The sequence below is a fragment of the Electrophorus electricus genome, chromosome 14, assembly GCF_041902795.1.
Source record: "Electrophorus electricus isolate QZ-2024a chromosome 14, ASM4190279v1, whole genome shotgun sequence".
NCBI classification, from domain to species: Eukaryota; Metazoa; Chordata; class Actinopteri; order Gymnotiformes; family Gymnotidae; genus Electrophorus; species Electrophorus electricus.
The window spans coordinates 26,822,501-26,835,000 of record NC_137510.1 but is presented as its reverse complement, the minus strand read 5'-3'; the positions used below and the strand labels follow the sequence as shown (position 1 = coordinate 26,835,000).

The following is a 12,500-nucleotide window of genomic DNA, read 5'->3' as shown; positions in this document are numbered from 1 at the left end:
ATCACCATCATGCTTTTTTCTCCTCTTCCTCTTTTCATTGCCAGAAGGAGAACTGCTCTTCATTTTGTCAACTCTCTTTTGTTGTTATTAATCAATCATGCAATCATGTTATTAATCAATCATGCAATCATTACATGTAATGTTAGTCAGGGGAGTCAGGCAGAGGGAGTTCGGTAATGACATCACTAATAACGTAATGACAGCACTCTAGGCCCAGAAGAGCATAATCCCAGGAAAAGAGACGCTACTCCATACCCTCACACTCTGGGGGATCATTAGAGCTCTGGCAGGAGATCCGAGGGGGAGAAAAATACCTTCAATACCTTGAAGGGTCATTTCACTAAGAACAGGATTACTGATAAATCAACATTCCTGTGAATCTTTCAAGTGTCTTTTGAAGAGATGTGTGTTCAGTCTACAGACTCTGCAAGAGTAGTGAAACTCATTATGTTTTAGTGCAGAAATGTGCATTGAGCATTTCCGCTCTCTTAAAGACACGGCAAGATTGCTTCTAAACAATGCACAGTGGTCACCCAGAGGGGTCTTAAGAAATGTCTAATAGTGAAATAGATTTACCTACGTGACTTAAAATACCTTGTGAGGGCTTTTACTTTAAAGTCCTTCTGTATATATTAAAGCTTTATCTGAAATGCATCTCTGGGAGAGAAGTGGGGGCTTTTAATTTATAACAAATATGTTCCACATAAAAGGACAACTTAGAATGAAACACATAGATCAGCATATTTAGAGCCTTCTTTTAATAGGAAAAAATATTTTTTTTTCTTGCATGGTGTAAAATATATGTACACTGTAAAATGGGACACTTATATTTCAATAGGAATACAAATTGTGCAATATATTAAATGTTTTTTTCTTATATTACTTTGACTTAACTCTGTCAATACAAAATATAATTAATATATTCATTTTAAGATAATAATGGATAACAAGAGAGAAAATATTTGAAACTTCTTTTTGGGCCCAAAATCTTTATATCCTGTAGACTTCTCTGAAGACTTGTGACTGTAATTTTGTGATGACCTGTCATTACATATGTACACATGTATTATTATAAAGAATCTTTAAAATAGTGCATTTATGCTATTCATAGGACTGGAAATATGAATCAAAGCACATTTCTATAGCAACATTGCTGTCATTTTAAAACCACTGGTCAGCAGAGACTTTGATGCCTGCCAAAAATACCTGTGCATTATGGATTCTTGCATGCCGAATCCAAATATGTTATCAGAATTTCATTATCACCTATAGTTTATTTTTTGTCCTTGTGTGCTTCTATGTCATTATGGAGAATGGAGAGTAATATGGAGAAGTATGGAGATGGAGAAGTATGGAGATGGAGAAGTATGGAGACGTATGGAGAAGTATGGAGATGGAGAAGTATGGAGACGTATGGAGAAGTATGGAGACGTATGGAGAACGTATGGAGATGTATGGAGACTTATGGAGAACGTATGGAGATGTATGGAGAACGTATGGAGATGTATGGAGAACGTATGGAGACGTATGGAGAACGTATGGAGTCTGGTAAGACAAAAACGGTTAAAACTGTGTTGCCCAGTGAAGTAGAAATCAGCGAGCTGTATGATGTTCCTGTGATGGTTAAGAGCAGGACACACGCGTCCTCAGGGAGGCTGCGAGGGCCGGTGCAGTAAGACCTCCACGGGGCCAGGGGGCAGTCTCCTTATCAGGCTCCAGACTTCCAATCGTCTTAAACCCCCCAAACTCTGACCCTGAATTTCTAGCAGCTCATCTCCTGGAAACACCTTCCCAATTGGTCCACCTGAGGAAGAGCAGGAAACAATCCATCAACAAATCAATCAGCAAATTGACCAGGTTAGTATTCTTGTACCACAATGGTTAACCACAGTGTCTCTTGTCAGTCAGGTGCATAAGCTTAGTCATTTTTGGTTTATAACTGCAATACAATTTGTTTATAGTTCGCTAATCCCTTTGGCTAAGACAAGGTAGTTTAATACTTTAGACTTTAATAGTCTGAGGCTGTCCGGGTTACACCGACTACTGGGGCCCACAGTACACAATAGTAAAAGGAGATGAAATCATACAGCTAGTCATCTTAATACATAATTCACAATTATTGTAAGCATAATATATGGCCATAAACTAGCCTACATAAATAACCTTTGACCTGCAGAGATGCTTCTGACTCACCCCTCACTCACTTTCAATCTGGAGCAACAACCCCCCCCCTGTGGCCAGATGTGTCATGACAACTACAGATCTTCACCCCTCAGGCAACGTTACCATCTGTTATATCAGCTGTGTCTTATTCCAACAGTACAGTGAACACTGTTGGTAAAGGTAGCTATTTATAGCTATGTATAGCTATTTATAGCCCACAACAAATGTATTATCAGCAAAGTTAACTATTAATACCAGTTAGTTAAGTACCTAATAAGATTAGATGGTAAACTGGAACTTGGAGCTTCTCTTTATGATACCGGGATTTTTTGACATCCCAGACACAATTATTAGTATTTTTCTAATGTGTTTTCACCTTGGAAAATCCTCTGAACGGTGAGGGGTTTGTCTCCGAGGCTGGAGCCAACCCCTCCCTCCAGACTGAAGCCCAGGTCAAAGGTCAATTTGGTCAAAGTCGTATGCACTGTGGTGCCTGGAGAGCAGGAATAACACACACGTCATAAACACATCACTCCTGGAGAGCAGATGCACATGTCATAAACACATCACTCCTGGAGAGCAGGAACAACACACACATCATAAACACATCACTCCTGGAGAGCAGACGCACACGTCACAAACACATCACTCCTTTTTTTGGATTTTGCACAAACTTCCTTCATTTTTGTTTTTCCCAATTACAGTTGTGCAAGCAAACCATCAACTACTAAACTTCATGTCTACAAAATGTGCTCAAGCTGACTGAGTCTCCCTGGTTGTGGCACAGAACAGCACCTCCTAGTCCTGGTGCAGAAATAAATGATCGGAAGAGAGAGAAAACTGCAAATATTCAGAGAAGCCAAATCCTTAGCAAAAGGTAAAATTCTCTCCAGACAGAGCAGCCCTAGTCCCAGTGTGTGTGTACATGTGTGTGTGTACGTGTGTGTGTGTGTGTGTGTATGTGTATGTACGTGTGTGTGTGTACGTGTGTATGTACGTGTGTATGTGTATGTATGTATGTGTGTATGTGTGTATGTGTGTGTGTGTGTACGTGTGTGTGTACGCGTGTATGTACGTGTGTATGTGTATGTATGTATGTATGTATGTATGTGTGTGTGTGTGTGTGTGTGTGTGTGCTCCCCAGACAAAAAATGAGTCACCTTCCATGTTTAAGGTAGTATTAGCTTCAGGCTACTGAACTAATGTAAATGAGTCTAGGCCAACACTGAACTCCTGGACTACCAGTTTATGCCTGGAACGTAACATTCCTGTTCTTGTATTCCAAGCTGAGAATTCTCACATTCACAGGGTTGGAAATGTGACCAACAGGCATGATAAACATTCAGCAGCATTCACACATCTGGTCCGGCCCACAAAATCCGGAACAGCAAGTAAAATTCCAGGGAAGGCATCCCCAAAATCTGGCCAAACTGCATACTTCAAACTGCACAGCTGTTTGATAACGCCTACATCCAGAAACTTCAGTCCAGGCTAAATTAAGTCTCAGTTCTGAAGGTTCAGTCACAGCTGAGCCTCTATATATCCGTGTGCACTCCCACCTGGACCTCCAGCTGGCTTTAGGAGGTTGTCATTGATGTTGTGCTGGGGTTCGATGACGCTGCCTTTCCTAAGAACCACCACTGCCATGCCCCGCCCCCTTGCCTTCCTCAGTGTACGCAGCGCTTCCCAGTGGGCGGAGTTGTGTAGAGCAGTGCCATTGATTGACAGCACTTGGTCACCCTCGTGGATGGAGCCTTCCTGAGCTGCTGCTCCACAGGGGAAGACCCTGTGCACCTGAGAGAGGAGAGGAAGCACAAACATCCCTAGATCAGATGTCAGGCCTCGTCACAATGCTGCAGTGCCATCTTAAACCTGCTGCTGAAATATCCATTACTATGTTTCATTACATTTCAGATCCAGATGCTCTTTGGGGTAAATTTAACAAGATATTTAACAAGAAGAGTCCTGAGTCCAGCTTAGCCTCGCCCTGTGTGACTGCATATAGCTGAAGGTTGGTTTGTCCTGCCTACTTTGATGGCGGATCTGTTCCACAGTCTGTTACATTATTCCAGGTCTTTTTGTTGTTTTGTAATTCCGCGATTCACCCGATTCCATTTTATTTTGCTGGGCATGAATACTCACAGTTATGGGTTTGTTCTGGTCCACTCCGCCCGCTACAGTGAAGCCGAGGCCAATCCCGACATCCTTATGCAGGACGACCACGTGCACGTCCTCATAGTTCTACCGTTAAAAAAAAAACAAAAAACAAAAAAACACCGACATGAAGTCATGGGGACAAAACATCCTTTCACACTGACATGCTATTACATGGCCAGTACACATCATATATCCAGGCTTAACACATCAGTTATCCAGGCTAAATACAAAATAATTCTTTCCAGTATATCTTACTCACTAATAGCTGGCTACTGAATGTAGGGATGTACCTTATTGCTGTACATTGTTGCTGATATATTCAGTTTGGACAGAGCACTCTCAACCATTTCACTGTGAGTTATATTGTGTATGACTATGTATGTGACAAATAAACCAACTTGAAACTTGAAACTTGAAACTTGATATGTTATTTGGTAATAATTTAAATATTTATTAAATGTCTCATACTGGAATTAGAGAGTTTCTAGTTTTGTGGCGACAGAGTGCACCTGATTGGCGTGTACCTCTAAAGTGTCATCCCCTAGACCTTTGACATCATCCAGCAGACAGTCCAACTCCTCCGTTCCCAGCAGGGTCACGCAGGACATGACGGAGGCATCTGAGCTCAAGGAGGCAGAGCGATTGGACATCCACCTCTCCTCGTTTGACCCGCTGCTGGCTGTGGGTGGACAGTCCAGCCCACCCAGATTACAGAGGTCCACAAAACTGATGGGATTGGGCAGGACAACAGGACCAAAAGAAGTATTAAGGACTAGGAAGTAGAACCAAGAGAGCAGAAAACTCATGTGAGGATGTCAGACATGTGAGGATGTCTGAGTTTAATCTATGATGATAAACTCAGTGAGGATGTCAGTTTAAACTCAGTCCTAAGCCTGTGACATCGTACCTTAAAGAAAAACTCCTGTGATCTGATTGGCTCATGTTGCTTGTGATGGTTACTGATGAGTCCCCTGAGTCAGAGTCATATCCTCGTTCTGTTTCATCATCATCATCATCATCATCATCTTCATCAGTATCAATAACACCATCTCCTTCATCTGTGATCCATCTAGAAATTTTCACCTCAATTTTTTCATTTCTTACTCTGTTGCCAATATCACTGAGTTCAGGAGGGGCTGCAGGGATTGTGACAGGACGGGTGTCCAGGAAGCCATGGAGACGGGTGTCCGGGCAACCATGGGGACGGGCGTCCGGGGAGCCATGGAGACAGGTGTCCGGGGAGCCATGGGGATGGGCGTCCGGGGAGCCATGGGGACGGGTGTCTGGGGAGCCATGGGGATGGGCGTCCGGGGAGCCATGGAGACGGGCATCCGGGGAGCCATGGAGACGGGTGTCCGGGGAGCCATGGGGATGGGCGTCCGGGGAGCCATGGGGACGGGTGTCTGGGGAGCCATGGGGACTGGATGGTGATGTAGAATGAGGGCTATAAGATCTTATCAACGCCAACCTCACTGAGGTGGACAAAGTTGAATCTGCTGGTACTAAAGCACACTCCGGCGGTTCATCTGTACTTGATTTACTGTGGTTTTGATGGCTGCCTGTCAGACGAGTCTTGTCAGGACACTCAGTGAGGGTGGCATCATCACTCCTGCTGGACTCGCTGATGGAGGGCTTTGTAGCACTACAGTCATTTCTCAGATGACCTTCAGTTGAGTCCATGTTTTTAATAACCCAATGACTCAGTTTGGAAAAATCTGGCTCATCCGGGTACTTACTAATCCTAGAAGTCTTGATGTCATCCTTAAGAGTGTCCTTGGTTTTACTCTGTTCAGATGGAATTATATCCAGCAGTTTTTCAGTTGGACTGTCTCCAAGTTTCTGTCCATAACCTTCTGTATTCTGTGTTTTCACTGATCTTACTTCATCTGTGGCTGTAATTTGGATGGCCCCTCTTACATTAGGGGGACTGACGAACTCCTCACTGACCTCACTCTTACTGAAGTGGTCATCGGTCAGACTCCACAAACTCATAAATCCATGTAATGACTTATCAGGTTTGTTCTTATTTATTTCTGTCACCAGTTTTGGTTTTTCTGGGACAGAAAATGCCCTTCTGGGGTGCAGGTCCACATTTGGATTCTGGTTTCGTTGGGCAAGAGCTTCAAATTTGTAGATTGTGCTTTGCACGGAATCGAATTTCTCCTGCAAGTTCTCTCTCTTCTTTCTTGGAAAGGTTAATGAACCAAGTTCTGAAAGTTCCTCCTTCTCCTTATACCGAGCACCATCTACTGTCACACTCCTGGATAACTGAGGTCTGTCTAATTCCTTTGGTCCCTGGATTCCAGGTTGTTTTCCTGGACCCGTGTCCCCATCTCTGCCATGTGCTGAGCTGCTACTTGTTTTCTCCATTTGCCTGTCTCTCTCTCTGTCTTGTCTACTGCCTTCTTGCACAGTTGTTTCACAGAATGACTGTTTCACAGAATGACTGGGTGTGCCAGAGTTACAAGCCCCAAACAAAGACTCAGTCCTGAGAACTCTGGACTGTGCAGCTCGATTTCTTGCCTGGTCCAGAGAGAGTGGTTCCAATGCCCCAGGCTTTCTGCTCTGTGAGTTGCCATTCCATTCACTTTTTTGGTTGTGTAAACACGTTAAATCTATTCTCTCTTCAAACTGCGGTGTCACTGGCGACATAGACATATTGGATAAGGCATTTTTCCTGTCATTCCTGTTATGTAAAATAAGTGGAGTGTTTGGTATAGAACTAATATTATTCCTTTCCACTTTGGAAAGTGTTCTTGGAAAGGTTCCACCTTTTTCTGCATCAGATGAGGCCTTCTTCCATTGATTAATGTAGGATGAGGAAGATGACCTGAATGTGGGAGCAGCATTAGGCCTCCTGGGATTTGAGTTTGAATCAATAGCATCTGCACTGTGCAGCCAATCACCCACAGGAGCAGAGCAGCTTTTCGCACAGACGGAGTCTCTGGAGTCTCGGTTATGCTCTGATAATTTCACGCCATAGAGCTTCCCAATTCGATCCAGTATTGTTTGGTTTCCTGTTACTTCACTTATGTTTGGCCCCCCAACCCGAGACCAGTGGTCTGGCTGACTGGGCTTGGGGACGCTCATTGCAGCAGACCTCCACGGACCGCTCCCCTCCTCCAAGCTGCTTGGTCTTTGCTTTGGCTGCAGTCTGGATGGGAGAGACTGGCCCCCACCCGCTCGTTCCAGGGCCAGAACTATCTGGCTCGTTCTTGCAGGTGAGGAACTGGATATGGCTGTGGGAACCATTTTGTTGCTGTCCTGCTTTCTATGTCCGGCAGGACTGTAAGCATGAACTTGTAATGCTGTGCTGTTTGAGGGGCTGGATAGTTCATTTGGGTTTGGGTTTGGGCTCTTGGGTGTCTCCTTTGTCTCCAAACTGTTGGAACACCTTGCAGGATGCACTACTAAGTCTTTAGTGTTCCTGATCGTTGCTGTCTGATTCCTCACTTCCTTCTGTCCTCTCCAGTCTAAGCTCTTGCTTCTGTTGCTCAGAACCTGTCCTCTCCAGTCTGTCCGTCCCCTCTCCTTGCTTGGGTGCTCGTTGCAGACATTGCTTGTCCCAGAGCTGAAAGGCAGTTCTGCACACGTCGGGACACCAGCCTGATTCGGAACTCTGGAACTCGGCACGTCAACTGTGTCTCGCAATGGTGGCGACCGCGGCTGAACTCTGCGTGCTTGTTCTCGGCTCTGGATCTCGTCTCCGGTCTTACTGTGCGCTGCTCTCATGCCTCTGTCAGTGACCAGCGTCTCCTGCCTGTCTTTGGCGGAGCGGATTTTGAACTTGACAGAGGAAGAGTGCACTTGGGTGGTTTGCCACTTCCTCTGGCTTTGATCCTCAGTGGTATTTAAGGATTCTGCACTTCCAGCTGATACTGTAACAGGGGGACACATATCCATGTTCCTGGAATAAGGCCCATGTAACCGTTACAGAGGGATCAGAAAGCACATAAAAGCTGCCTCGATTCCCAGGATAATCCTTTTTGTACACTGCTTCAAGAAATGCTCAAATTCCATATTTTTGTAACACATTTTTTAACCAATTCCAATATAGGCAGGCTGTCAACTATGTAACTCAAACCACATAATGTAATCAAAAGTGTACATGAAGTGTTGCCATGGTGATTTTTCTAAGAAATCCATAAATAAAAAATAGGAACACAAAGATCCACTAGTGAGTGTGCTGGTGCTGATGTCTCATACCTCTCAGACGGAGACACAACTCATAAGACGTCCAACACAGAAGTTAAACCATAAACTGCAAACCCTGAGCTCTCAGCAGGAAAAAGGGCACCTCTCCTCATAGTCTGACCCTCACAGACATGTCTGTCTGCCTGCATATTCTGGGTTTGCATCGGTTTCTTTTCTGCGGTCTTGGGACATTTACGCCCAGCCCAGCTACATTCCTTCAGTGCCTTGTTCCTTTGCTGGGAGTCGGGCTGGGAGTCGGGCTGGGAGTCGGGCTGGGAGTCGGGCTGGGAGTCGGGATGGGAGTCGGGCTGGGAGTCGGGATGGGAGTCTCTCCTCTTATTCAGCCACTGGCTCTGTCAGCCTCTCCTAATCTCCCAAATCCTTAAAAAAAACAACCACAACAACAACAAATAATAACATAAACATTTTTTCCCCTTGTAATTCCTTTTTTTATGTACTGTATTAAAATGTCCCAGTCATATGAGAGAAAAAAAAAACAATTAATTTATTTATACAGCCCTTTCTACAACGGATGTCACATAGCAGCTTTACAAATGTACGAGTTCAAGCCCCCATTGAGCAAACCAAGGGTGACAGTGGAGCATGAGGAAGAACCCTTGAGAGGAGCCAAGAGGGACATCCTCCTCTGGGTGACAACAAACACCAAAATAATAACAATTTACAGAGAACAATCTGAAGGCCGTGTCAGATGGAGAATGTGTACTGTAAATGCAGTGCACTGTAAGGCATGCTAGATTACAGGCACAAATGACAAAGAAGCTCTCAGGTATTTCTGACAAGAAAGACCAAAGACTGTAATTCACACAGCAAACTCAAGACCTGACACCTTCTGTACATCACAAAACGGAAGGCAGTGCTATTCAATTCCGTGTCTACTCTGAATTTATCTACCCTGTAGTCCAAGTCTGCGTCTCCAGGTATGTGCACACTACTGACGTGCTGAGCTCCTCGACACACAGAAAACCTGATCTGCAGCAGTAACAGGTCAAACACACCAGACTGCAATCCAGACTGAACACACCATGTTGTAATGGGAGAAAATACCTACACGCTTATTACTCATGGGATTGTTATGGATATACATCTACAGTGACTATGTATAGACCTTAGTATCAGACACTTTAACAAACAGCGAATGCTACGTGTGACATGGACACACAGTAGACCACGCAGACCAGTACATGCAAGGCAGCTGAGTGTTTCATTCAGATTAGAAAATACCAGCCAGCCAGGGACCATGATTGCCATACGAGATGAAGGAAAACAAATAGTGCGAGAGATTAGGACAGTAAATCGACAGATAAAGAACTCACCCAACAAACAACAGCTTTTCTACGGCAGCAGTGACACAGAAATGCCTAACGTTCTCCTTTTCGCCGTGCTAATGCAGTAACAGCAGGAGAAGCCATGTTCAGTGCAGCTGAGGAGATATAGGTCACGACTTTTGTTTTGCCAAATCAAATAAAAGAGGGCGAAACGCTGCAGGTGCATGAAGGGTGGGACACAAAAAGGGGCGTGTACTGGTGCAGCCAATCAGAGGAGCCAACACCCAGCACGGAAAGAGCATAGACACCAAATTAAAGTGAGCTGTGAGAAAAGGGTCAATGTTGGTTAGGAAAAGAGAAGACCAGAGCAGAGCACTGAGACTAGGAGCTGGGCGAGACCTGGGCGACAGCAACACTGCCACTCGAGTCAGAGAACAGGGCAGTGTTGGATTACAGAAACACCTGTTTTCATAGTGCACACACACACAACAGCCATATACGCTCTATACACACGTTCGGCCCCTTAACTGGCCAAGTGCTTGACCTCATAGAGCATGAGAAAGACACACACCTGAGGAGTGCTGGCTATCACAGAGGTGTCCACTCATCTCTTCCTTCTCTCTCTCTCTCTCTCTTCTCATTTACTATTCTGCATCGGAGAACTTGCCTGACTGGTTCCTCCCCTCCGCCCTCACACACCCACTCCTACTCTGTACTTGCTACTTTCCTTCCTCCTCACTGGGTCTCTGTGACTAACACACACTCACTCTTTCTTTCCTCTCACTCCCCCCTTTTCAACTAACACACACACACACACACACACACACGAATGTACCATCTCTCCTGTGATCACATAAACGTTTTCACTAAGAGTACCAAAGCTGTTCTGTTTCCAGTTTCTGTTCTGTATTTCTGACAGAGAAAAGATCAAACACTGAGGTGAAATTGTCTCAGTCTTCAGTTACTGTGACTTACAAATTTCATTTGATGCTGAACAATCACAAACACAAATGTTTAGGAGCAGTTCCTGGCTCTTCCAGCTTTTGTCTTCTTTCATAGTCGGAGGTCCCAGTCGTACCTTTCAGACAATCACAGCACATCGTTCCGCTAACGTGACTGGACACGTTTACTCACACATGGGTCCCAATACATCATATGCTTATTGAAGTGATGGTATTTACCCTAAAATAATGATATTTACCCTAAAATAATGATATTTAAACTAAAATAATGGTATTTACCCTACAATAACTCATCCAGTAAAGAACAGACATAGTTCAACAACAATGCATTTTGTTTGTGTGGTCTTAGTAAATCAGTTCTATATTAAAGGAGCATCATTAAACTGTTAAAAAACTAAACTTTCTGCTGACTGGTTTTGGTGACAGAGGATTGGAAGAGGTGACACTCCTGATTCAGTCCATCAGTTAATTACCAGAGTCTGTAGGTGTGTCAGGGCAGAACGGTTACCTCACTGTGCTGGGACTCCAGGCCTCCAGTACCAGTGTTGGGCTCCCCTGGTGTTATGAGAATCAACACAAAAACTCGATTGCAATTTTTATTTGATGGCAGTTGTGTTTGTGCAGTTGTTTACACATGTAGTTTGTATGAATATTACACATTCCAAGTTCTGACAAATGGCAGCTAATTTCTAAACAGCACCCACCATGGTCAGTTGAAGCAAGACTTGACTTCCTCCCTAAATAATAGCCATGCCATGTAATGACTTCACATTTGTGTGTCATTCTGAGAAATCGTTGGGCCTTCCAGCTCAGTTTCCTTCCAGTTATGAGTTTATACTTTATACATTACTGGAGTACTCGACAAACCTGCTCACGCTAACATTGAAATCACCAGCCAAATTAATGTACAGTTAGATTAATGCAAACTTAAAGGGGGGACACAACCTTTAGCTGGAGAATACAACGGAGGAATGAAAGGCTTAAAAAAACACTTTGAGTTCCCAGAAATTCTCAACTAGGTTGAGCCACTTGCTTCTGGCCTTGTGGGCAGCTGTAAATCTTAGTGAGCAATCTTCAGATTGCTGAGGAAATTATGATGTTAATAACTACACGAAAGTCAGCATTCCTTTAACAATCATATCTGAAATATTTTAGACTCAAAAGACACAAAAGTCTCTTTATGCAATTGAACATTCTTCATGTAGCCTTAATCTTAGTCCTAATATCAAAAAACACACCTGCTTTCTCTATACATTTTGCAATTGATACTGTTAAAATGTTTTAAGTTCAATTACCTTCGTGGCCCACTGTGTCACTACTGATGAGAAGAGTGTCTTCCTGAACCAGCATGCAGACCCTAATACACAAACATGAGCATTCATGCAATAACACGCAATGCTTCATACACATCCTGTTCAGATCTGTATGTTCTCAGTGGACTCCTAAAAAGGCAGCAGCGTGACTTAAAACAGTTGTTTCAGTTAGTGCTCTGCGCTGTCACCGCACAACACATCTTCTGTTGCTCACTGTTCCCTGCCATCTGCGCGAACGGAAGCTAGGTTGAGGTTTTAGCAAAAAATGAAAGTGCAATCGCAGTGAATATCTTCTGCAAATTCTAAGTGACAAAAGACTCCTGTATTGCATTAAGTATGGCTCAAATTCAGGTCGAATGCAAGATATGCCACATTTTAGAGATGGTTTGAATACAGGGCAAATAAGACACTGGTATAATTTTGTG

At 44.0% G+C, this 12,500-nt stretch overlaps 1 protein-coding gene across 8 annotated transcripts; it reads right to left on the bottom strand.

Moving 5' to 3' along the window:
* Positions 1-743: 743 nt before the first annotated feature.
* On the bottom strand, positions 744-12,281 carry si:dkey-92i15.4 (uncharacterized). 8 transcript variants are annotated; one of them, XM_035530784.2, is made up of 9 exons: positions 12,058-12,280; positions 11,236-11,317; positions 10,776-10,878; positions 5,228-8,895; positions 4,845-5,046; positions 4,306-4,404; positions 3,723-3,957; positions 2,540-2,656; positions 744-1,804 (listed from the first exon to the last, which is right to left on the bottom strand). In XM_035530784.2, the coding sequence occupies exons 4-9, from the start codon at positions 8,221-8,223 to the stop codon at positions 1,647-1,649; spliced, it is 3,807 nt and encodes a 1,268-aa protein (XP_035386677.1). In that variant the 5' UTR covers positions 8,224-8,895; positions 10,776-10,878; positions 11,236-11,317; positions 12,058-12,280; the 3' UTR covers positions 744-1,646. The 8 variants fall into 8 exon arrangements, with proteins under 8 accessions (XP_035386677.1, XP_081552871.1, XP_081552875.1 ...); XM_081696745.1 differs by having other exon boundaries at positions 11,271-11,317; XM_081696749.1 differs by lacking the exon at positions 10,776-10,878 and having other exon boundaries at positions 5,228-8,227; positions 8,527-8,895; positions 11,271-11,317.
* Between the last annotated feature and the right edge of the window lie 219 nt (positions 12,282-12,500).